Source organism: Oratosquilla oratoria, chromosome 44 (assembly GCF_046742065.1).
Source record: "Oratosquilla oratoria isolate Oo_2021 chromosome 44, ASM4674206v1, whole genome shotgun sequence".
In the NCBI taxonomy this organism is placed as follows: domain Eukaryota; kingdom Metazoa; phylum Arthropoda; class Malacostraca; order Stomatopoda; family Squillidae; genus Oratosquilla; species Oratosquilla oratoria.
In genome coordinates, this window is record NC_134820.1 from 30,012,976 (window position 1) to 30,039,380 (window position 26,405).

General features: G+C 40.0%; 1 protein-coding gene across 4 annotated transcripts; it reads left to right on the top strand.

Moving 5' to 3' along the window:
- Cse1 (chromosome segregation 1) lies at positions 1 to 26,251 on the top strand. 4 transcript variants are annotated; one of them, XM_076180246.1, is made up of 11 exons: positions 1 to 41; positions 6,555 to 6,644; positions 6,792 to 6,943; positions 7,366 to 7,558; positions 8,681 to 8,826; positions 9,337 to 9,567; positions 9,917 to 10,054; positions 13,624 to 13,753; positions 13,936 to 14,099; positions 18,958 to 19,147; positions 22,657 to 26,251. In XM_076180246.1, the coding sequence occupies exons 2-11, from the start codon at positions 6,560 to 6,562 to the stop codon at positions 24,135 to 24,137; spliced, it is 2,910 nt and encodes a 969-aa protein (XP_076036361.1). In that variant the 5' UTR covers positions 1 to 41; positions 6,555 to 6,559; the 3' UTR covers positions 24,138 to 26,251. The 4 variants fall into 4 exon arrangements, with proteins under 4 accessions (XP_076036361.1, XP_076036359.1, XP_076036358.1 ...); XM_076180244.1 differs by having other exon boundaries at positions 21 to 59; XM_076180243.1 differs by having other exon boundaries at positions 27 to 125.
- The last annotated feature ends 154 nt before the right edge of the window (positions 26,252 to 26,405 follow it).

A 26,405-nucleotide genomic window follows, 5' to 3' on the forward strand; every position in this document is an offset into this window, starting at 1 on the left:
AGGCATGCCAAATTCGCCAGATAGATGAAAACCAGTAAATATTGAGTGCAGGAGTGAAGGTGTGTTTTGATTTGATTAATTGTAAACATACTTTTAAAGTTTATTTGCGGTAGAAGAACGTACAGGTAAATCCTATTATTTGTTGGGCTTCAGATTTACGGTTGTCACCACAACTACATTTAAAAATAACAGCGAATCATGTGGTCTGGACACAACAAGGCATTGTTTCCCAGGACAAAATAAATGTTGTAATTTCCGGAGTACCTAGTTATTTCTTATTTAACGTAGAGTGAGATATTGTGTAGTTTGTTGTATACATTGCGGCATCCATGCTGTCGTCATAATAAATCTTTACAATAGTGTTTGAGAGGCCACTTGTTTTTTCTCTTTGTGGTATGTGATTATGTTGTAACGTCAATTTAGTTTTCCTGTTTTGAGGAAAGTATTCCGATGTCAGTACACTTTGTAGAGAGTGTATCTTGGATGGTAAATTGGGTGCGTTCAATATAAAATGTTAGTATTCACAATCGGTATGATATAGGTGATTACACTGGATTACTCGGAGATTTGATATGGAAGAGGCGATGCCTCTGACTTCAGTTCATGACTTGATGGTGTTTGGGGGTGGATATTATGTGTGCCGTGTATGTGAAATGCTGTTCCCGATTTTGCCAGAATTTGTTCAGTCTCCTCTCAAAGTTTTCCACACTTCCTGAGCTGATGACTCACTTGGGAAGTTTTCCAATTGTCAATTAGGTACCGATATTTGGGAAGTTTCATCTCACTTGCTTGCACAGCAATTTGTATATTTCTGCATCTGTATTGTAACTCTAACAGCTTTTCGAAGTAACATTTCTTGTGGTTAAGTCACCGAATTGGTAGTATCTTGACCTCGGAGCAGTAGGTTTGAGTCCTATGCGCGACGGCCATAAAAATTATCTAACCAAAATTATCCGATTTCTTATGGAAATTATAGGGATAGTGAAAAAACAATTCTTGCAACCTTCCTGCTACATGCCATTTCTACGTACCCTCTTACACATCAATTTGTATATTTTTTGCATCTATACTACAATAACTCAATTTTTTTTTTTTTTTTTTTTTAATAAAGTTTTTCTTGCAAATTCATGTTAAGGGATGATGAAAAAACAATTCCTGCAGTCTTCCTGCTGTTCGTCACTGAAGCAGTGTCATGACTGTCCCTACACGCATTTTTAGGTTAGGTTCGATTAGATTAGGGAGAAAAACATGTTTCATAAAGAGTGGGTGATGCTCATAACAAAATTGGTGCTTCAGTACTGGGTAGTGAGAAGGTTGAGGGAATTATTTTTTTTTTTGCCATCCCTCAATGTTAATTTCCACAAGAAATGTTATTAAAAAAAAAAGTTGTAGTTGTAATATAGATGCAAAGAATGTACAAGTTACAGTGTGAGTGGGCGAGACAGAACTTCACAAATTTCGTTGATTACCCGATGGGTGAATCGCTTTCTTAGGTTGAGTGTTGAAAATTCCTTTTATTTACTCATGGTGTCTTGTCTGGAACACTCCTTGTACAGTACTTCCTCTCATTAATGGACTAAAAGGGGGGTAACGGTGTCCGTTGATGTGAATAATCCGTTGATTTGGAGTGGTTTTTGGGTGGCATAGTGATTGCACGCACTAAACAACAGCACTGAAAACACAGCTAATTCACTCCTTGTAGTCCTCTCATTAACGGACCATAAGGGGGGTAACGATGTCCGTTGATGTGAATAATCCTTTGATTTTGAGTGGTTTTTGGGTGGCATAGTGATTGCATGCACTGAACAACAGCATCAAAAACACTGAAAACACAGCTGATTAACACTCCTTGTACAGTCCTCTCATTAGCGGACTAAAAGGGGGGTTAACGGTGTCCGTTGATGTGAATAATCCATTGATTTTGAGTGGTTTTCGGGTGGCATAGTGATTGCACGCACTAAACAACAGTACCAAAAACACTGAAAACACAGCTAATTAACACTCCTTGTACAGTCCTCTCATTAGCAGACTAAAAGGGGGGGTAACGGTGTCTGTAGATGTGAATAATCCTTTGATTTTGAGTGGTTTTTGGGTGGTATAGTGATTGCACAGCACTAAACAACAACGCCAAAAACACCGCAAACACAGCTAATTAACGTCCATTAATGAGAGGTAGTACTGTATTTGCCATTTTGAATTTTTGAAGGTCTATACATGATATCTTGTCTGGAACACTCCTTATATTTGCTATTTTGAGTTTTTGAAGGTCTGTACATGATGATGGTGAATTTAATATCCTTGGATGGTCTTTGTAGGTGAGATCACTCAATGCAGGCACCAGTTTGATGACCCACCTCTGAAGTTCTCTATGCGAGTTCTTTATCTGGTGCCAGCACCATATCTGATCAGTGTATTTCAAGTGTTATTGTACCAAGGCAGTGTATACAGCTCTGAATGTTGCTGGCTTAAGGTTCATCAATGTCCAATGCCAAAAATCTTATTGGTCTTGTTTACTTTCTTGGCCATGTGCTCTTGAGAATGAGTTTACTATCGTACCACACTTGTCCTTTTCACTGCTGCTCTACAAATGGGGTTCAAAATAAGAGCTAGCTGATGGTATAGACTTGGTAAGAATTGCAGCTGTGAGACCTAGCTAAACCCAATTTAACTGATGGTAAATATAAAGATGGTCGCTTGTCATGGGTTTTAAAGAAAATAGTTCAAATAATGCAACTGTATGCTAATCTTTTACATAAAATTGTGCATTTGAGCATTATATAGGTAAGAATTGCAGTTGTGAAACTGACAAACATCTTTATAAATACTTTAATTTCTGATGGAAATATTATATAGAAGGTCTGGTAACGTTTTACAATAATGTGAAAAAGGAATATCAAAACAAAACTTAGATTGTCCTGTGACTTCTGGTGTGATTTTAGTGATTTTAGTTTTCATCACAAACCAATGTTTTTATCACCACCTCACCCTTTCTACAGTCTTTGCTTACCGTAGTAATAGTTAAGAGGCTAGGGAGCTATGGCTCATAGGTTGCCTCTTCTCATAAAAACTTTCATGTAGTTGTCAGTTATTTTTGAATGCATTTACACTTGAACTGGCAACTACACTTTCAGGAAGGCTATTCCACTGGTTTATCACTCTGGCGTTGAAAAAGTTGTTCCTTTTCGTTGTTCGGTGCTGTGGTTTTATAAGCTTCATGTGATGTCCTCTTGTTTGAACCTGAGTATTAGTTGTAGTTGCTGCCACCTTGAAAAACTGGTCTGCGTCTATGTTTTCATAATGGTTAAGTATTTTGTACACTTCAATCATGTCGCCCCTGCTTCTTCTCTCCTCCAGTGTAGTAAGACCCAGCCTCTCTAGTCTCATCTTTGGAGGGATGTTGGTGGTGAAAGTGAGGAACTTATGCCAGGAGGCATGTCACTGTGGCTGAAACAGTCATCTTTGCAATATGTGTTTGGATGTTGGGGCAGGTAACAGATACTGCTGGGAATCTGAGAAAACTGTGGGTTTTAAACCCACAACTAAGTGAATGCAAGACCAACATGCCTCAGGTTACACCACCATATGAATGAAAAGATGATGAAAAAACTCATTGAAACCCAGATACATCCAAAACTGAAATATGCATCAGTTTTGTGGTCCCCACACAGAGTGAAGAATATAAGCAAAATTGAGTGAATACAAAAGACAGCAACCAAACTGGTCTCCAGTCTGGCAGATAAAACATATGAGGAAAGACTAAAAGTACTGGGTCTGCCAACTTTGAAGGATTGAAGAGAAAGAGGTGATATGATTACAGTATTCAGGTCACTAAAGGAGATAGACTGCATTGACAGAAGAAATCTGATTAAAGATGGGAGGGATTTAAGAAGTTATGGAGTAAATTAAGAAAGACCACGTGTTAGAAAGGATGTGAAGAAATACAGTTTTCCATTTAGATGCATAGATATGTGGAATAGCTTCAGGGGTGATATAGCCCAAGCTTAAACAATACATGAGGTCAAATCTAGATATAATAATTGGAAACTAAGATGTAGGTTAAGTTGGAACTGTACATGAATAGACTAGGTGTGTTAGAAAATTAGAAAATAGACGGGACACAATGAGCATTGCTCTTTTTCTGTATACTACAATTAGGTATATTAGATACCACCAGTAATGACATTTTTTGGTGGGGGAACTATGTGACACCGACATGACAGGAATTGCAAAGACGCATGTCTTCAGAAAATTTTGGCCAACATTATAGTGATCTCCCTTTGTTATCAAAGAGCTTAATTTGGCTGATCACACTGATTAAAAGTTGTAAGAATTTGATGTCAAATGATGGCTGCCATATACTTTAGAATATTCAGAGTATTATAGATGAAACAGAAAAACTTAATTTTAGCCATTTCCATTACGCTAAAGTATGCATTAAAAAGAAAAATGCATTTTGTGATATATCTACAAATGCTGGCTGCCTTCTCAAAAAGTGCACATTCTTAAGGTTTTGAGAAATACATGTATCAATTTATATATATATATATACACACACATATTCGTCTATGCGTGTTCTAGTAATCAATTTCACTTTAGCATACCATGTATTACTAGAAATTTATTTCAAATTGTGCTTTTCAAATTACTTGTAAGCATTCCAGGTCAGCTGGATTTTCAAATTCATGCCAGTGAATATTTCTTCACCAAGCGGCTGCCTTGTATATAAACATATACATTTATATACTGTATGTATATACACACACATATATACACGTATATAAAAGTACTACCTGAAGAAGGGAGGTACAGTTATAGTAGACAGGCTAGTGAGGTATAATGTGCGAGTAAGGGAGGGTAGAATGCCAGAGGACTGGGGGAGTGCTTATATAGTTCCACTTTACAAGGTAAAGGGGGACAAATGTGAGTAGTAGTTTCAGAGGGATAAGTTTGTTAAATGTAGTTTGGAAGGCTTATGAGAGGGTTTTAATTGAGAATTAGGAGAGGATCACAGGAGTAATTGTTGAGGAACTGTGGGTTAAGGAAAGGTAGGGATTAAGTGGATCAAACTTTGTGTGATAAGACGGATAGGTGAGAAACATTAGCAAAAGGTAAGGATTTTTTGGGGGGGACCTTTATGGGTTTGGGAAAAGCTTATGACATGGTAGAGAGGAAGGCACTGTGGGAGTTTTTGCAGATAAATAAGATGTTTACTACTTCCTTAAACTTGTTCACATTCTGAACTCCAATCATCCTGAAGGACATGACATGACAATGCCCTTTTGACTACCTACCACTGTGGATCATGTATATTTATGTATTTGCTATAATTTTGATTTCATTACTTATTTCCATAATTTTTCCACTTGCATTCCATTCCTCGACACTCCATACTTCTCTTTTACTCATTTCCACAGTCTACTTCACTATTTAGATCTCACAACACCACTTGACCTCCATAACTCTCCAAATACTCATTTAAGACATTCCAAAAGTAATTTTTCTCATTACAGGGGTCATTTAACCTCTTCACTCCGGGGCACATCGCACGTCTGGCAGCATTAACTGCCCGATGTGCGATGTTGCGTCATAATAATCACATTATAAAAAATAAATCCAGTGCTCAATCGTTCGTTCTCTTTCACCCGTTTATTTTGATAACCATAGAAAATTGATGAAGCCAGTTTAGAGAGAATGGACATTACGTAGGTACGACTACAATAAATATAATCAAAGATGCCGACGTCAGCATCATCAAGCACCCACTTGCTCCTCATGCCACCTACATAGGCGTCACCGTATGGAAGTGGTTAAGACATTCCAAAAGTAATTTTTCTCATTACAAGGGTCATTTTTCTCATTACAAGGGTGATAAAACAAACACCAATTCCTCCCAACCATATTCTCATTTTAACTCTTAATCCTTGATGACATTTCCTTTCATTCAACTGCATAGTCAGTCAAACAATACACGAGTACAAATCTAAATATGATAATTGGAAATCAAGGATATAGATTAAGTTGGAGCTGCACATGAATTTGAGTGTGTGTATATTAGAAAATTAAAGAATAGAATACAGGACCCAACAAGCATTGCTCCTTTCCTGCACAGTGAGTCCTCCTTATATGGTAATTCTTTATCCAGTTAAATTCACAGTTACGGTATTTGGCAATTACTGCCCTTGATTATATTTACGGTAAGAAAAATTCACAGATACTGTATCCGCTAGTGTTTTGGAGGTAAAATTAGATATTTTGAAGAGGAAAGAGCAGGGAGAAGGTATGTCTGCCTTAAGTCGAAACTTGGGTTCAGTATACGGTAATTTCAATTTGCGGTAAGGTTTTCAGGAACGCATATGTACCGTATAACGAGGACTCACTGTATACTATAATTAGGTAAATAATTAAGAACAGAGATTCCTTTCCTCCTTTGTCTTCTCTCCATTCCCAACACCCTACCTACCACACTCGTAGACTGAGTTTCATCTTTATTTTCAACTTTGTTCCATTCAGTGCTAACACGTCCATCTCATTAATATAGATTTATTTGCCGACAGACAAAATGGAGGTGACGGAAGATAATCTCCGGCGACTTGCCGAGGTCCTGGCCCAGACCCTCTCCCCAGATATAAACCAGAGACGGCCAGGTAATCAAGTGTAGTTGTGTTTTAGTTTATGAAATTAAAGTGTTTTATCGTGTTGTGATCTGTACAAGCTTCTGTGCCAAATTTTTAGCTTGGCATTATTTTGAATAACATTTCAAGTACAAACTGATTAGTTTTGTGTATTTACAGCTGAACAGTTTCTGTCGGAGATAATGCTGAATGCAAATTATGCAGTCCTTCTTCTTACACTTATAACACGGGATGATGCCCAAGTGTCAGCTAGTATCAAATTGTCTGCCGCCATCCAATTAAAGAATTTTATAAAGATGCACTGGGCAGTGGTGAGTATATTTAATGTTTTTTCTTGTTTTGGATAGAAAGATGAAGTGTAGCAGGAGGGATTGTAAAAGTGATGAGTATTTTAGTTTTAGTAAGTCTTGATTTGAAGGCTGTTGTAACAATACTTCCTCCTCCTCCCTTTCTCCTCCTCTCCCTCCTCCTCCTCCTTCCACACCTTTTCCGGTCCTCCTCCTCCTCTTTCTTCCACTCCTCTTCCCCTCGTCCTCCTCCTCTTCCTCCTCCACCTCGTCCCCCTCCTTGTCCTCCTCCTATCCTCCTCCCATCCTCCAATCATTGGTCCCTGCTTTTCAATATTGATGTGATTTCCTGAAGGATGGATGCACAGGGAAATTATTGGCGAAGAAATAATACATAATGTGTAATTACTGGATAATATCAAAGTATGTTTATTTTCATATTTCAGCCGGAGGATGGTGCCGACAGAATCAGTGCAACAGACCGTGTTGTTGTGAAGAGAGAGATTGTAGACCTTATGCTTCAAGCACCTGTATCTATTCAAAAACAACTTTCTGAAGCAGTTACTATCATTGGCAAATCAGATTTCCCGCACCAGTGGCAGGAGCTCATTCCATACATGGCTGAAAAATTCAAATCGGGTAAGAATTTGGAACATGAGAAAGGGTACAGAGAAATTTTTATGTTTGCCACATTAAAATGTGGCAAATTAACTTTACCTCACTAATAGCAGGAGCTCGTTCCATACATGGCTGTAAATTTAAAATTGGGTAAGAGATGTGGAAGGAGTGAACATGAGGGGTCGACCAAGGATGAGATGGATGGATGGGGTAAGAGGGGCATTAGGAAAGAGGGGAATATCTGTTGAGGAAAGAAGGAAGGAAGAAGACAAGATAGGGGTGAGTGGAGAATGGTTGTATATGGATGATGTGATGCATGGAAAGAAGTGGATAGGGGAAGGGGGGGAGTATGTTTGAATGATATTTTGACACAGACCAAAGGGGTTTCTCTCTGTCCTCTCTTTTTCTGCATGAGGGGATGGAGAGAGGGGGTCACTGATTAAGTGAAGCAGCCTTGCTGTGGATGTGTTGTGTCTTGCAACATTGCTTCTGACCCAGGGCAGTGGAAGAGATGCAGGAATGACCCATCATCCAGAAGGAGCCAAGATAAGGAGGAGGGAGGGGGGTGAATGGGAGTGGAGTATGTGAAGATGGAGTGGATTTTATGCCTGTGTATTATGGCTACCTCCCTTGTAAGGGGGAAAAAGCTGTTGGTATATGTATTTGGACCAAGAGAAAGAAAGGGTACAGAGAAAATGTTATGGTATTGTTGCCTCAAGCTTTAGTGACTGGAAACTTGCAGTCCCCATAGGAACCAACTTTAATTAATCTTTGTGCTCCTCCCTTATGTCTTTTGGCTACCCCCCTTGTAAGGGGGAAAAAGCCTTGGTATATGTATGTATGTATGTATGCAAGGAACTTAGAATGTCACACAAATGCAACACTAGTCATCTGTAGGAGGTTCTGAGGACTATTGCCAAACACTGGGGCCATTTAGTTAAAGGATTTATTGCTTTGATTGATTCAATATCATTATAATAGATCCAGAATCTCCCATCACTACAGTGAAAGATTCCATGTCCTGTACATTGAGCTACTCCTTGAAATACTTTGCCAATCTCAATCTCTCAGACTTCTTTTCCAATAACAATTGTTCATCCACTGTAGTCTCTTGTTAAAAAGAATATATATTTCTATCTCCAGGTAACTTTAATATCATAAATGGAGTGTTGCAAACTTCGTATTCTGTGATGCGAAGGTATGAATTTGAGAACAAATCCGATACCCTATGGAGAGAGATCAAGTTTGTTCTTGATAACTTTGCACAACCTTTGACCAATTTGTTTGTGGTAAGTGCTTCATTGTTTATATGTTAAAGATGTATATAGAGCATACATTGCATTCCAATGTTTTTGTATGAAAATGTATATGTATGTATGTATTATACTAATGACCCACTTTTGGAGAAGAATAGGCGAAAGTAAAGAGATCTGTATATTTTTATCACTATCTGTGATCCTCTTCAGCAGATAGTGATTGAAAAATTCGGATCTCTTTACTCTTTACTAATGACCCACTTTCGGAGAACAATGGATGAAAGTAAAGAGATCCATATATTTTGATCACTATCTGTGATCCTCTTCAGCAGATAGTGATTGAAATATATGGATCTCTTTACTTTTGCCTATTCTCTGAAAGTGGGTCATTAGTATAATTTTACCAATGTGCTACAACTTTACTTTGTATGTATATATTCACGTGTGATGTGTGCCTATGCCGGTCACACCTTTGTAGGGAGATAGTGGTTTGTTTTTTATTTTTGTATTTATATATTATTATTTTTCTTAATCTGATTACAGGAACTGATGAAATTTGCTGGTGAGAATGCAAATAATCCAGAGGGCTTGAAAATTATTTTCTCGTCACTTGTGTATGTTGGAAAACTCTTCCTTGCCCTCAATTCACAAGACTTGCCAGAATTCTTTGAAGATAATATGGCTGTATGGATGGAACATTTCCTTAGTCTTCTCACCTTTAATAGTCCTCTATTGCAAACAACTGATGAAGAGGAAATTGGTCTACAAGAACAAGTAAGTGATAAAAAAAAAAGTTTGTTGGGTGTATTACATGACTGGTAAGAAGAATTTTGATCTTTGATCGAAAAGGAATAGCCTCATCAATATCAAAGTTTTTTAAGAGACCGAGGGAAGTGTACAAAAAAAAATTTGATATTGTTTACACAAATAGTGGCACTATGCTTAAGCAACACTACAATAACTAAAATGTTGGCAGCAACAGGGCAACCTGTCCTCCCAAAGGTGCTTAAATGAGAGAATGAACGAATTTTGTTTCTTTATAATGTGAGTGTGTTCTTTTACATATCCATTTTCTTGTAAGGGAGAAAGGTCCTTTTGTATTAATAATGTATATTTGTTTCAGGTAAAGAGCCAAGTGTGTGAAAACATTACTTTATATGCATCCAAGTACAGAGAAGATTTTGAACCGTTTCTGGAGCAGTTTGTCACAGCTGTCTGGAATCTTTTGGCAGAGACTCCTCTTTCTATCAAGTATGACCAGGTCAGCTGACTTTTATCTTTGTACACATAGAGATTAGTGATCAACCTTGTGTCAGTCCTTAAACAATGGAGTGTAGGGAATTTGTTCTGGCTGATACAATATTTTCATTATATTATTATTGTTTGACTTCTCTATGATGGGTGGAGGGGAGTAGAGTGTATTAGGGATGGAATGGGTGAGGATGGTTTTTATGCCTTTGTTTTTTGGCTACCTCCCTTGTAAGGGGGAAAAAGCCTTTGGTATATGTATGTAATGAGGAATAGACATTTGGGAATGGATGCTAAGAGGAGACTGTATGAAGGAGTGATTGCCAACAGCACTGTATGGGGCAGAAACATGGAACATAAGAGAGGAAGAGAGGAGTTTTAATGTATTTGGGATGAGGTGTCTGAGAAGTATGATGGGGGTTACTAGGCTAGATAGAGTGAGAAATGAGGAGGTGAGGAGAAGAACGGTGGTGGAAAGGGAGTTGGGAGATAGGGTTGATGAAAGAGTATTAGAATGGTTTGGACACATGGAAAGAATGAGTGAAGAAAACTGGTAAAAGAGGTATGGAAAGCAGATGTGGAGGGATTGAACATGAAGGGACGTCCTAGGATGAGGTGGATGGATGGGGGTGAAGGGGGCTTTGGGGAAGAGGGGAATGTCTGTTGAGGAAGGACGGGAGAGAACAGAAGATAGGGGTGAATGGAGAATGGTTGTATATGGATGATGATGTGATGCATGAGGGGGTGAGGTAGTATGTGCGAGCAAAATTTGACGCAGCCCAAAGGGATTTCTCCCCGTCTTCTCCTTTTATATATGCATGGGGGGACGGAGAGGGGGAGTCGCCGATTTAATGAAGCGGCCTTTCACCCCCCATGTTGTGATGCATGGGGGGTGAGGTAGTATGTGCGAGCAAAATTTGACGCAGCCCAAAGGGATTTCTCCCCGTCTTCTCCTTTTATATATGCATGGGGGGACGGAGAGGGGGAGTCGCCGATTTAATGAAGCGGCCTTGCTGTGGATGTGCTGTATCTTGTGACACTGCTTCTGACCCAGGGCAGTGGACAAGGTGCAGGGATGACCCGTCATCCAGGAGGTGCTAAGATGCGAGGGAGGGTGGAGGGGTGTGGAGTGTATTTAGGGATGGAATGGGTGGGAATGGTTTTATGCCTTTTCCTTTTTGGCTACCTCCCTTGTAAGGGGGAAAAAGCCTTGGTATATGTATGTATGTATGTAAAAGTAAGGTGATAAGATGTACAAGGGGTGAAAGTGGCAGCAGACTGGAAGTGAGCATTAAGGGAGAGCGACTGGAGGAAGTGGATAGTTTTAGATACTTTGGTGCAAATGTGGTAGGAAAAGGTGGAGTGGAGGTGGAGGTACAATGTAGATTGAGAGAAGTGAGTAAATGCCTTGGTAGATTAAAAAGTGTAATGAGGAATAGACTTTTGGGAATGGATGCTAAAAGGAGACTGTATGAAAGAGTGATTGTGCCAACAGCACTGTGTGGGGCAGAAACATGGAACATAAGAGAGAAGGAGTTTGAATGTATTTGAGATGAGGTGTCTGAGAAGTATGATAGGGGTTACTAGGCTGGATAGAGTGAGAAATGAGGAGGTGAGGAGAAGAACAGGGGTGGAAAGGGAGTTGGGAGATAGGGTTGATGAAAGAGTATTAGGATGGTTTGGACACATGGAAAGAATGAGTGAAGAAAGACTAGTAAAAGAGGTATGGAAGGCAGATGTGGAGGAGTGAACATGAGTGGACGTCCTAGGATGAGGTGAATGGATGTGGTGAAGGGGGCTTTGGGGAAGAGGGGAATGTCTGTTGAGGAAGGACAGGAGAGGACAGAAGACAGGGGTAAATGGAGAATGGTTGTATATGGATGATGTTGTGATGCATGAGATGGAATGGGGGGGTGAGGTAGTATGTGTGAGCAAAATTTGATGCAGCCCGAAGGGAGTTCTGCATGGGGGGACGGAGAGGGGGGGGTCGCCGATTTAATGAAGCAGCCTTGCTGTGGATGTGCTGTGCCTTGCGACACTGCCTCTGACCCAGGGTAGTGGACAGGGTGCAGGGATGACCCATCATCCGAGAGGTGCTAAGATAAGAGGGAGGGTGGAGGGGAGTGGAGTGTATTTAGGGATGGAATGGATGGGAATGATTTTATGCCTTTCTCTTTTTGTCTACCTCCCTTGTAAGGGGGAAAAAGCCTTGGTATATGTATGTACACTGTTAAACAGAAAATAACTATATTTTGCACTGTATACAGAACTATGGGAAAACAATGTAAAAAATACATACATACATAGACCAAAGGCTTTTTTCCCTCTTATAAAGGAGGTAGCCAAAAAACAGAGCTGTGGTAGGGGGGGAAAGAATACTTCCACCAAGTGTTCCCACTTGAATCGTAAGAGGCGACAAAAATGGGACGGGTATTGGGACTAGGCATCCTTCTCCCTGAAGCCCCACAGGGGACATTCCTAAAAAAAGTAAAGGTATAAGAGGGTTTAGGAGTTTTCCAACCAGAAAAAAAAAAAAAAAAAAAAAAAAAAAAAATATATATATATATATATATATATATATATATATATATATATTTGTGTATATATGTATATATATATATATATATATATATATATATATTGATAAGTATTTTAGACATGATTTGGATGATGGAGAACATAAACACAGGGGAAGGCTCGGAACCCTAACACTAACGTTTCGTTCGTGTAGAACTTCTTCAGAGAGTGTACGGGAAACTGTAATTGAAGTTTATGTACTAAACTTAATTATCTTTGTGGATACTTGGGAAAGGTCGTTTTTCTGGCGTGTTCTAGAATTAAAATACTAGTTTGTTTAGCTAAATTGATAAACCCTCCTTGATGGTACAATGAATTATTAGTTGAAATATATGCTGATTCTACAATTCTTCTAGTGAATTTATCAAAACCTTTATGTAACACTTCAGCTCCTCTCCAGTTTGGTAAATGATCAAATTTTTCCGCATGAGCTACTAAAGAATTAGATGTCCTATGTGCTTTTATGTCGTTTTTATGTTCATAAATTCTTTTTTCTAATCCCCTTGATGACTCCCCATAATATGCCACTGAGCAACTATTGCAACTAGTATTTTAATTCTAGAACACGCCAGAAAAATGACCTTTCCCAAGTATCCGCAAAGATAATTAAGTTTAGTATATAAACTTCAATTACAGTTTTCCGTACACTCTCTGAAGAAGTTCTACGCGAACGAAACATTAGTGTTTAGGGTTCCGAGCCTTCCCCTGTGTTTATGTTCTCCATCATCCACATCATATATATATATATAGATATATAATTTTCTACTTTTCCAAAACAAGGTTTAAGTTCTGACCATGTCAAGTATTGAATATAGACAGGAAATGTGGTAATATTTGTAATAAAGTGAAATTTGGGGAGAGAGAAAAGGCAAATAGTAGCAAGTATATCTACATTATGTGATAGGATGGAGCACTTACATTGTATACCATTTGTATTTCATTTTCTGGATATTTGATGTAAGTTGGGGATGGATAAAATAAGCAGTAATACAATTTATGTTTTAGATGGTGAGTCATGCAATCCAGTTTTTGTGTGCAGTAGCCGAGAGAGACCATAGCAAAGGTCTCTTTGAGAATGAGCAGGTGTTGTCAGCTATTTGTGAAAAGGTGATCCTACCCAATATGCATCTCAGAAGTAAGTGCGGTTGAGTTTAGTTTAGATATTTTGTTCATACTTTTCTAGTTTATGATATTGTTCTTGACCAATAGTTAAGTGTTGTTGAACCACCACTGATCTTATGATGAAGATTTATTTATTTTATTTTTTATTTATTATTTATTTAATTTATTTATTTTCTTTTATTTTTTCTCCCTCAGCATGTGATGAAGAGCTTTTCGCCGACAGTCCAGACCAGTGGATATCACAAGAACTGGAAGGTGCCGACTCTGAAACGAGGAGGAGAGCAGCTGTTGATTTTGTCAGAGTTTTATCAAAGCACTTTGAAGCTCGTATGACGCAGGTGTTTGGGCAGTATGTGCAGGTAAAGTTTGGTAGAAACTGATATTTATTAACCAGAAATGTTACAATATTTGCTTATTTATTTATTCACTTGTATTTGTATACCAAGGATGTTTTCCCCCATATAAAGGAAGTAGCCAATTTACACATGCACACACACACACTGCCACTCATTCCACTCCCATCGACCACCCATCATTTCACTCGCATTTTAGTTCATCCTGGATGAAAGGTCATCCCTGTCTTAGGCCCACTGCTTAGGTCAGAAGTAATACAGGAGAACACAGCACATCCATAGCAGGGCCATTTCATTTACACAGCAACCCTCCCTCCTAGTCCTCTCATGTGGAAAATAGAGAAGAGGGGGAGAAATCCCTTCAGGCTGTCAAAACATCATCCATACACAACAATTCTCTGCTCACATTTGGTCCTGGAGTGTCATTGTTTGCATTGTGGGACCACCACCCCCCAAAGTCCAAGAGTTGGGGGCCAAACAGCCACAGCACCCCCCTGCCGCCGGCTCTTATCCAGGTGGCACCGATCCTTGGTAGCCGCTTTGGTAACCTGGACGAGTACCACTACCCTGTACCTTCACATTTTTTCTGCACTGAGGGATGATTCTCTGGTGATTATCCCTCTTCTGCTATTAGCTGGAGACACAGAGAGCAATCTTGGGCCCACCACAAAATACACATGTCCAACATGCTCCAAACTCATCACATTGAGTCAACAGACAAAGGGCTCAGTTCAGTGCAACTTGTTCAAAAACTGGGCCCACCTCATTTACACAACGCTTGTTGGCATAAAACAATACGCAAACACCTGGACCTGTTTTATTTGTTGACCCATAACTTCACTCCCACCATCTCACACCAGCATGCATCCTTGCCCACACTCCCACCCTTGCCATCTCCTTTCACTCTACCCTCCTCCCCAAATACTCCTCTTCCTCCTTATGACCCTGAACCTAATCAGCCTCCACCAGTATCCCAGCCCTGTACAGCAACCTGCAACATGTACATAACACACATCAACGTCTTAAATGTAATATTGATGGCATCAACACACTGCTGTGGGAAGAAGATGCACAAGTGACCTCTATCTTTGGGACTTTGGCTTTTTTCACACTGGTTATCTTCATTTCCTTAGGGGCTGTATCGTTACTGTGGCACCTACAAAAGAATTAACTGAAGAAGTAGTTGCCCAAATCATTGGACTAAAGAAGGCAGGTCATGGAACTACAGAAATCAGTGAAATGTTGAAGATGGTCAAGTTCACAGTCAAGAAATACATGGTGCAATATCAAGAGGTGGGAGGGGTGGAGATACTATTCCTAAGAAGACTTCTCCACAGGTTTTGAACATCATAAAGTGCTTTTTAGAGTCAGATTCATAACAACAGCAAAATCTCTGAAGAAGTCTTCGTAGGATGCCTGGACCTAGGTCTCTGGGATGGTATTTCCAGCCCTCCTCTCTTCCAAAATCGCATCATGTATTTCTTGATTGTGTATTTGGGCGCCTTCAACATTTCACTGATTTCTTTAGCCCAGTGATTTGGGCAATTACTTTAGTTAATTCTTTTGTAGGGGCCATGGTAACAATACATCCTGAAGGAAAATGAAGAAAACCATTGTGAAAGAAAGCAAGGTACTGAAGAGAGGGGTTTACCCGGGCATCCTCTTCCTATGGCAGCATGGGAGCAACTGGCTGGATTCTCCCTTATGCTCCACTCTACCAGCCTGGTGTGACAGCAGGGGTTACTAGATACCTTCTATCTACATGATTTTACCTCAGAAAAGGCCATCCTATTTTTGCTGTAACTATGCAGCCACATAGGGTAGGGGCTATATACTTTTGACAAGTACAGAATATATGTGCATGTATATATGATTATATGCACACACACATATATATATATATATATATATATATATATATATATACATACATACATATACCAAGGCTTTTTCCCCCTTCCAAGGGAGGTAGCCAAAAAGGGAAAGGCATAAAAACACTCCCACCCATTTCATCCCTAAATACACTCCACACCCCTCCCACCCTTCCTCTCATCTGAGCACCTCCTGGATGACGGGTCATCCCTGCACCCTGCCCACCGCCCTGGGTCAGAAGCAGTGTCGCAAGACACAGTACATCCACAGCAAGGCCGCTTCATTTAATCGGCGACCCCCCCTCTCCGTCCCCCTTTGCATATAAGGAGAGGACGGGGAGAAATCCCTTCGGGCTGCGTCAAAATTTACTCACACATACTACCCCACCCCCCACACCCCCGCCCATTCCTCCTCATGCAGTCACAACATCATCCATATACAACCATTCTCCACTCACCTCTGTCTTCCGTCCTCTCCCTTCCTTCCTCAACAGACATTCCCCTCTTCCCCAAAGCCCCCTTCACCCCATCCATCCACCTCATCCTAGGACGTCCCCTCATGTTCACTCCCTCCACATCTGCCTTCCATACCTCTTTTACTAGTCTTTCTTCACTCATTCTTTCCATGTGTCCAAACCATCCTAATATTCTTTCATCAACCCTATCTCCCAAATCCTTTTTCACCCCTGTTCTCCTCCTCACCTCCTCATTTCTCACTCTATCTAGCCTAGTAACCCCCACCATACTTCTCAGACACCTCATCTCAAACACATTCAAACTCCTTCTCTCTCTTCTTCTCTTATGTTCCACGTTTCTGCCCCATACAATGCTGTTGGCACAATCACTCCTTCATACAGTCTCCTCTTCGCATCCATTCCCAAATGCCTATTTCTCATTACACTCTTTAAACCACCAAGGCATTTACTCGCTTCTCTCAATCTACATTCTACCTCCACCTTCACTCCACCTTTTCCTGCTACACTTGCACCCAAGTATCTAAAACTATCCACTTCCTCCAGTCGCTCTCCCTTAATGTTCACTTCCAGTCTACTGCCACTTTCACCCCTTGTACATCTCATCACCTTACTTTTACCCACATTTATCTTTAGCTTTCTTCTATCACATACTCTCCCAAACTCTGCCACCAGCTTCCTCAATCCCTCCTCTGACATTCTGACAAGTTGAAGTGGGTGGGAAGAGGAAGGACTGGAGTTTTAATCAAGTTTATTCTTGACTAGATTTGCTAAAAACTTTTTCAAAAGCTTGTAGTGAAACTAATCATGAATAAACTTGGATTAAAACATTAAAACTCCAGTCGTTCTTCTTGCCACCCACTTGGAAAAGCCTTATGACAAGGTAGACAGGAAGGCACCGTGGGAGGTATTGCAGATAAACGGGAGAGGAGGAAAGCTGTTAAGAGCAGTCAAGAGTTTTTATGAGAGTAGTAGAGCTTGTGTTAGGATTAGAAATGGAGAAAGTGAATGGTTTAAGGTAAACGTCGGACTTCGTCAGGGATGTGTTATGTCACCCTGGCTGTTCAATCTGTACATGGATGGGGTGGTGTGAGAGGTGAATGCAAGGGTAGTGGGTAGGGGGTTGGAGTTGTTTAAAGAAAATGGAGAAAAGTGGGAGGTAACCCAGTTGTTGTTTGCTGACGACACTGCACTTGTAGCAGGATCAGAGGAGGGATTGAGGAAGTTAGTGACAGAGTTTGGGAAGGTGTGTGAAAGAAGGAAGTTGAAGATAAATGTGGGTAAAAGTAAGGTGATGAGATGTACAAAGGGAGAGAGTGGCAGCAGACTGGAAGTGAGTATTAAGGGAGAAAGACTGGAGGAAGTGGATAGTTTTAGGGTGCAAATGTGGCAGGAAAGGGAGGAGTGGGGGTGGAGATAGAATGTAGATTGAGAGAAGCGAGTAAATGCCTTGGGGGATTGGAAAGTGTAATGAGAAATAGTCATTTGGGAATGGATGCTAAAAGGAGATTGTATGAAGGAGTGATTGTGCCAACAGTGCTGTATGGGGCAGAAACATAGAACATAAAAGACAAAGAGAGAAGGAGTTTGAATGTGTTTGAGATGAAATTCCTGAGAAGTATGATAGGGGTTACTAGGCTAGATAGAGTGAGAAATGAGGAGGAGAACAGGGGTGGAAAGGGAGCTGGGAGATAGGGTTGATGAAAGAGTATTAGGATGGTTTGGACACATGGAAAGAATGAATGCAGAAAGATTAGTAAAAGAGGTGTGGAAGGAGTGAATATAAGAGGGCGACCTAGGATGAGATGGATGGATGGGGTAAAAGGGGCATTGCAAAAGAGGAATGTCTGTTGAGGAAGGACGGGAGAGGACAGAAGATAGGGGTGAGTGGAGAAGGGTTGTGTATGGATGATGCTGTGGTGCATGAGGGGGAGTGGGTGGGGGATGGGGGAGTATATATGAGAAATAAATTGACGCAGCCCAAAGGGATTTCTCCCAGTCTTCTCATTTTGTGCATGAGGGGATGGAGAGGGGGGGTTCACCAAATTAATGAAGCGGCCTTGCTGTGGATGTCCTGTCTTGCAACACTGCTTCTGACCCAGGGCAGTGGACAAGATTCAGGGATGACCCGTCATCTAGGAGGTGCCAAGATAAGAGGGAGGGAATAGGGTGGAAGGGAGTGGAGTATGTTTGGGATGGAATGGGTGGGAGTGGTTTCTATGCCTTTTTCTTTTGGTTACCTCCCATGTAAGGGGGGGAAAAGCCTTTGGTATATGTATGTGTACGTATACACAGGAGGAGCCAAGATAAGAGGGAGGAGGATGTGTGGTGGTGGAATGGGTGGGAGTGGTTTTTATGCCTTTGTTTTTTGGCTACCTCCCTTGTAAGGGGGAAAAAACCCTTGGTATAATGTATGAATATGTATATATAAACACATATGTATATAATCATAGATGTTTTTATTAGTTTCGACGTTCATTAGACATTTTTGTATTTGATGTAGTTTTCTGTAATTTTCAGTCAATGCTAGCTACCTATGCTGAGAAACCGACTGATTGTTGGAAAAACAAAGTAGCTGCCCTCTACTTGGTAACGACACTTTCAGCCAAGGGTCAGACAGCAAGACATGGTGCAACACAAATAAATGAACTTGTCAATATCAGTGAATTTTATCAGAATCATGTTCTTCCAGAAATTCAGAATCCAGATGGTATGTATGAATTACTAATTAAAGAACTTTGTGTGTTGTAACTTGTGCAGGTTGAATTTTTGATGTATGTGTGTGTATATATAAATATATATTTATATTTGTACACACAAATTTCGGAGTCGGGTAGTTAAGATACTGATTTTCATCTCCAGTCTCCAGTCACTCATGATAGGAAACCTTCTTCTTCTCCTCCTCCTCCTCCTTCTTCTTCTTCTTCTTCTTCTTCTTCTTCTTCTTCTTCTTCTTCTTCTTCTTCTTCTTCTTCTTCTTCTTCTTCTTCTTCTTCTTCTTCTTCTTCTCTTCTTCTTCTTCTTCTTCTTCTTCTTCTTCTTCTTCTTCTTCTTCTTCTTCTTCTTCTTCTTCTTCTTCTTCTTCTTCTTCTTCTTCTTCTTCTTCTTCTTCTTCTTCTTCTTCTTCTTCTTCTTCTTCTTCTTCTTCTTCTTCTTCTTCTTCTTCTTCTTCTTCTTCTCTCTAATAATGGCAACTTTTGAAGATTTCCAACCCAAAATGATATGCAAGTCCACTGAAAAACTAATATCAATGTTGTGCTGGAAATGAGTTTGAAAAAATATGTACAAATTTCAAGTTAGAGAATCTTCCATGGAGGTAAGTGAAAGTCTAACAGTTGAAAAGATTTAGAGGTTCAATTTCCTTCAGTGAGTTGAGATTACATAATCTGGAGCAAAACCTTCGCTAAGAAAAGGAAACAAACATGGCTCAGAAAGCAGAGATTGATAAATTGAGAAGGAAAAATGAAACTTGGACTGAGAGAAAAGATCTTGCACAGTGGAGGAAAAAAGAGGATAGGCCTGGGTAAGAGGACTCTGACCCAGGGCAGTGGACTGGGTGCAGGGATGACCTGTCATCCAAGACGTGCTAAGATAAGAGGGAGGGTGGAGGGGAGGGGAGTGGAGTGTATTTAGGGATGGAATGGGTGGGAATGATTTTATGCCTTTTTCTTTTTGGCTACCTCCCTTGAAAGGGGGGAAAGACCTTGGTATATGTATGTATGTAACAAGATATAAATGTAGAAGTGAAGGAAGTGCTCAATCTTTTGGGATCATTGGATGTGACGAAAGTTTCATAACCTGATGGGATCTCAAGCTGAATATCTAAAGAATATAGGGAACAACTAGCAGACAAGACTCAGTCTTATTACATGTTTGTTAAAAGAAGGCATTGTGCTGCTTGATTGCAAAATGACAAGTGTGGTGCCAATTCACAAGGTGGAAACAAGGAGACACTACTAAATTATAGGCTAGTGTCACTGACCAGCACAAAAGTGAAAGGAATGTGAAAAATTGATGGACCAAATATCTTGAAGAGATGAACAATTGGAATGTTTGTCTTCAGATCTGGAGGCTCTTGTGTCAAACCTTTTAAGTTTTTACTCAAGAGTCATTGAGGAAGCATTTGATAACATACCACACAGTCATCTTATGTGGAAATTGGAGGACTGAGAGGCAAGCCACTAGTATGGATTTAAAGACTTTGCAAGAAAGATACACAAGGACAATAGTAAAGGATAAGATGTCAAGATGGAGAGCAGTAATGAGTGGAGTTCCACAAGGTTCAGTGCTTGCACCAGTACTTTTTCTCGTCTTTGTCAGTGACATGATGGAAGGAACAACAAGTTATGCCAGTATGTTTACAGATGACTCGGAAATCATGAGAAGAGTGAAAAACAAGGAGGAGGATGGACTTGCAAAAAGATCTTATCACAATTTTTGCATGGAGCCAAGAATGAGAAATGAAGTTCAATACCAAAAAATGCAAAGCACTGGAAATTGGGACTAGTGGCATAAGACCATCTTTAACCCCTTCCATACGGTGCCGCACACGTAGGCGTCATGGGGAGCGAGTGTATTCGCGAGGCTGCCATATCGGAGTCTTGATTATATTTATTGTAGTCGCCCCTCCATAATGACATTCTTTCTAATTCTTTTGTAATCACATTTTCTATGGTTATCAAAATTCACGGGTGAAGAGAGAACGATCGATATAAGCGGTGACTATATTTTATGATGCGAGTATTATTACGACACGTCGTACGGCTGGCATTGGCTGCTGCCACCGAGATCTAAGTCCATGACGCCTACGTGTGCGGCACCGTATGGAAGGGGTTAACCACTTCCATACGGTGATGCCTACGTAGGCGGCATGAGGAGCAAGTGGGTACTTGATGATGCCAACGTCGGCATCTTGATTATATTTATTGTAGTCGTACCTGCGTAACCTCCATTCTCTCTAAACTGGCTTCATCATATTTTCTATGGTTATCAAAATACACGGGTGAAAGAGAACGAACGATTGAGCACTGACTTTATTTTTTATAATGCGATTATTATGACGCAACATCGCACGTCAGGCAGCTAATGCTGCCAGACGTGCGATGTGCCCCGAAGTGAAGAGGTTAAACTATCCTCTGGGAAGTGGACTCGTTACAAAAACAAAAGATGAGAAGGTTTGGGAGTGTTGATAAAAGACAACCTGTCACCTAACAGGCATTTCATCAGTATTGTGGGAGAGACGAATAGATTATTGTAGAAGATTAATGTGGCTATTTACTTTATGGATGATGAGATGATGAAAAACATGTCAAAACCCTGATCCGTCCAAGACTGAAATATGGGTAATTAGTATGGCCCCCACACAGAGTAAAGGATATAAGCAAGATCGAGAAAATACAAAGGACAGCAACCAAGTTGGTTCCCAGCCTGGCACTGGGTCTACCAACTTTGAAAGATTGAAGAGAATGAGGTGATATGATTACAGTATTCAGGTTACTAAGGAGAATAGATTGCATTGACAAAAGAGGTCTGATTAATTATGGGGAATGTTTTTAGAGGTCATAAACATAACATAACATATACCAAGGCCTTTTCCCCCTTACAAGGGAGGTAGCCAAAAAGGAAAAGGCATAAAATCATTCCCACCCATTCCATCCCTGAATACACTCCACACCCCTCCACCCTCCCTCTTATCTTAGCACCTCCCGGATGACGGGTCATCCCTGCACCTTGTCTACTGCCCTGGGTCAGAAGCAGTGTCGCAAGACACAGCACATCCACAGCAAGGCCGCTTCATTAAATCGGCGACCCCCCCCTCTGGGAACAGATTAAGAAAGGCCACATCTCTAAAGAATGTGAAGAAATACAGATTTCTTATAAATGCATAAATACATGGAATAGCTTAGGTGATATAGCCCAAGCTCAAACAGTACACGAGATCGTATCTAAATATGATAATTGGAAATCAAGGATATAGATTAAGTTAGAATTGTACTTTGATTTGAGGCTAGGTATGAAAAAATTAGAGAATTGGAAATGGGGACCCAATGAGCATTGCTCCTTTCCAGTATACTACAATAAGTCAAATACACACACACATGCACACACGTATTGGTTAGGGGAACTCAAAGCATATACACACTTCATTCACATTCATTTAACCCAATGTTTATTCTATAAATTTTTAAGTTAATATTTTTTTTACATTTTGCATTTCAGTAAACCAAATGCCAATGCTGAAGGCTGAATCTCTGAAGTACATCATCAGTTTTCGCACAGCACTACCACCAGAGGCCATCAAATGTGCAGTTCCACATTTGACCAAATTCATCACTTCACAGTCCATCGTTGTCCATACATACGCAGCAGCTGCCATCGACAAAATTCTCCTCCTTCAGCCTGGTGGTCAGCCTCTGGTTTCGAAAGAAGAAATGGGTTCTATGGCTGGGGTGATGTTCAGTAGTTTGTTTGGTGCTCTGAGCATGACAGGGTCAGAGCAGAACGAGTATGTGATGAGGTGCCTCATGCGGATTACTTTACAACTCGAAGAGGGACTTATGCAACATGTTGGTGTTGTTCTGCCACAAATCATGGCCAAACTGGGCCAGGTTACGAAAAATGCTACTAAGCCACACTTTGTTCATTTCCTGTTCGAGACGCTTTCTCTCACAATCAAAACAGTTTGCAAAACCATGAATGGTGCTGTATCTGAGTTTGACCGTAATCTTTTCCCAATCTTCCAAGAAATCTTACAAAATGAAGTCGATAGCCTAATTCCATATGTTTTCCAGATACTTTCACTTTTACTAGAAAGACAGAAAGACAGTGTACCAGAACCTTATCTTCAATTGTTGCCTTTCTTGGTTATGCCTGCCCTTTGGGAAAGACCGGGTTATGTTTCTCCTATGGTAAGACTGTTGCAAGTTTACATTGAAAAAGCTTCACCAAATATTATTCAGCTTGGAAAACTTGAAGCTGTTCTTGGTGTATTCAACAAACTCAATGCCTCAAAGTCCAATGATCATGAGGGATTTTACCTTCTTCAGTCTCTTCTTCTTTACATGCCAAAAGAAGCCTTGGAAAACTATTGGCCCCAGATATTTACAGTTCTTTTTAGGCGCCTTACCTCCAGTAAAACAACCAAATATGTCAAGTCTTTAATAGTCTTCTTCAGTCTTTTTGCATGTCAGCAATCGGTTCCCTTGTTGGTCCAACTAATTGATACGTTGCAAGCTGGCATGTTTGGAATGGTGATTGATAGATTGATTTTGCAAGATTTGCAAAAGGTTTCTGGGGAGATTGAGAAGAGGATCTGTGCTGTTGGTATTGCCAGCATCATTGGTGAACCCGCATTATTTTCAGGAGCATATGGAGAAAGATGGGGCAATTTACTTCAGGCTCTTGTCAATTCTTTCGAACTCCCAGAGGATGATTTGTTACCAGCAGGGGAACACATAATTGAAATTGACGACATTCCAGCATTCCAGGGCTCTTCTGCCAGGCTTGCCAATGCTACTCGTTCCAACATAGACCCCCTGAAGGGCAAAGTCGAAGACCCAAAAATTTTCCTAGCACAGCAATTAGCTCAGCTTTCACAGGCCCATCCTGGATCAGTCCAAGGAAGAATTAGTCAGATTTCACAGGATGCACAAGTTCATGTTATGAGATACCTTGGGGCTGCTGGGTGCGCCTTGGCATAGTAAGTTCCTACAGGAAGTAAGTGATAATCTTTATGTTGATTTTTAATGTGCGGGAAAGAACTAAGGCTTAAACCTGTGTTGTCAAAGGGAAATGAAGTAAATGCTCATCAGTATTATTTTAGGGTTCTAATGTATTTGGATTTAGAATTAGGTGATTTGTTAAAGTATCATTGGACCAACCAAGTTGACAAAATTAATAATTTTATGAAATGTGGGGCATTTATCATGTATTATATGAAGATTACAATGATTAAGTTACCAATAATGTGTTCAGGCACCAAAGGCCCATGTGATTATGATTATTTTTAGTCACCAAATCCAAAACCAATAAATTAAGAAGGTAACAGGCATTCATATATATAGCTCTGTCATTTATAAGTAAATGTGACTTTCAGTATGAAGACAAAGAAATTGTGATTTCAGTATAAAAAAATTGACCTCATTAAGACAGTAACATACTTTATGAATTTTGTATAAGGTGAGGATAGCCAATTTGATTTATCTTTGGAGACTAATTTGAAGTGGATCAAATTCATCTAGACCACTTTCACCCAAGATACTGACTACATTGCAGAATTAAATTGCCTTTCTTAGCCAGAAAAAAAAGTGTTGCTGAATTGAAAAGGTTGAGATTGATTTATTGGCATATATGCAGTATTTAAATAATGGTTTATGCCTAAGGGAGTGCATTAACACCTGTATAAGAGCCCATTCATCAGAATTGACATGAAATTTTTAATAAAGGTTCAATTGTTTATTAAATTTATGGAACAATCCCCCACTCTCGTCTCTCGTCTTTCACTCTCTCTCTCTGTCTCTCCCCCCCCCCTCCATCTCCGCCAATCTCCTCGTCTTCCTTCTCAAAATCTACACTCATACAAACCAACCATATTTCGGGAATTATTTAATGTGAGTGTGGGGATTCTCCAATAAATACATACATGAATGTTCATAGATGTGCATTTTAGGTTGGGGAGGTACGGGGTGATGATTTGCCCCCTCCGATTAGTAGTCCATAGAAGAGCAGTATGGAGTTTTGCTTTTTTTGTGAGAGAATTTAGCAGAAAGTATTCAGTTAAGGAGAGGTGGTACAAATGAGAAGAGCCTGAGGAACAGTATAGATAGCACAGTGCTTTATTTTATTTTTTCTTGCTCTTGTTGTGTCTTGTAAGGGAAGTGAATGGGAACTTCCCTTCTTAACTTTAAGGAACACCATGAACTAGGTGAAGAATCCCACACCACTTTTTTGTGAGGCATTATTGTTAAAGTTTTAAGGAGTATGGCAGATTTGAATATGTGATACCTATTTTTATGTGTAAATATGTATTCTTGCATTTTTTCATGAGTACTCTTTATATTTCATGTCATATTATTAAAGCTTGAAGATAGAAGAGCTGGTGACAAAATACAATATAATATGTAAAAGCTTGCTTGCATCTCCTCATCCCAGTTAGGTTTAGAATTAAGTTAATTTGCAGTGTTTAACAGGCAGGGACGATGAGTACCTACGTGGATGTCATAAAGAATCGGAATCCTGCCACCCATTTTCGAAACTCGTCACTCTTACCTGGAGGTGAAACCACAAGGGCTTAGTCTCCAAACAAGTCTCAAAATCTCTCAAACAACTTCAGCTGTATTTCCTCCACTTTATATATCAGGACAGCTAAGAATAGGCAGCAGCTCCTCTCTTAGTACTGTAAGCACTGACACAGAAGCTGTCCTACGCTGAAGCAACAGTCCAAGGTTTCTTCCCAGAATCATTGGAAGAGCCCGAACTTGCTAATCGCTGCGGGGCTATGGGTTTCCAGCGAGTGGAACTCAAGGCAATAATTGTTATTTAAAAGGCAAGCTTTTATTTGGTTATAAACTGTACTATAAAGTCACCTAGCAACCAAGATCTGAAGTATATATGAATGTATTTGTGAATAATGTCTTGCCTTTGAATGGATGTGAAAAAACATTTAACAGAGGAATAGAAATTCTATTTCTGAAGTAGCACCCTTTGTCCAACATCGGCTACTGTCGTAAGCACAGCATACCTGAAGTAGGTGAATAGGCATGACAGCGGGATGTATCAACTTTTATATCAGTTCAAATACACATTGCAACAAGTATGATTTGTTTTACTGCATCTTAACGAGTATATGCTCTGTGGTTTACCTGGTAATGTCTGCCATATACGAGTGAGGATTTCCTTACCTGCTATGAATCTCGTTTCACAATCTTGCATCTCCTTCCTATCTCCAACCTGAGAAGAGGAAGGCAAAA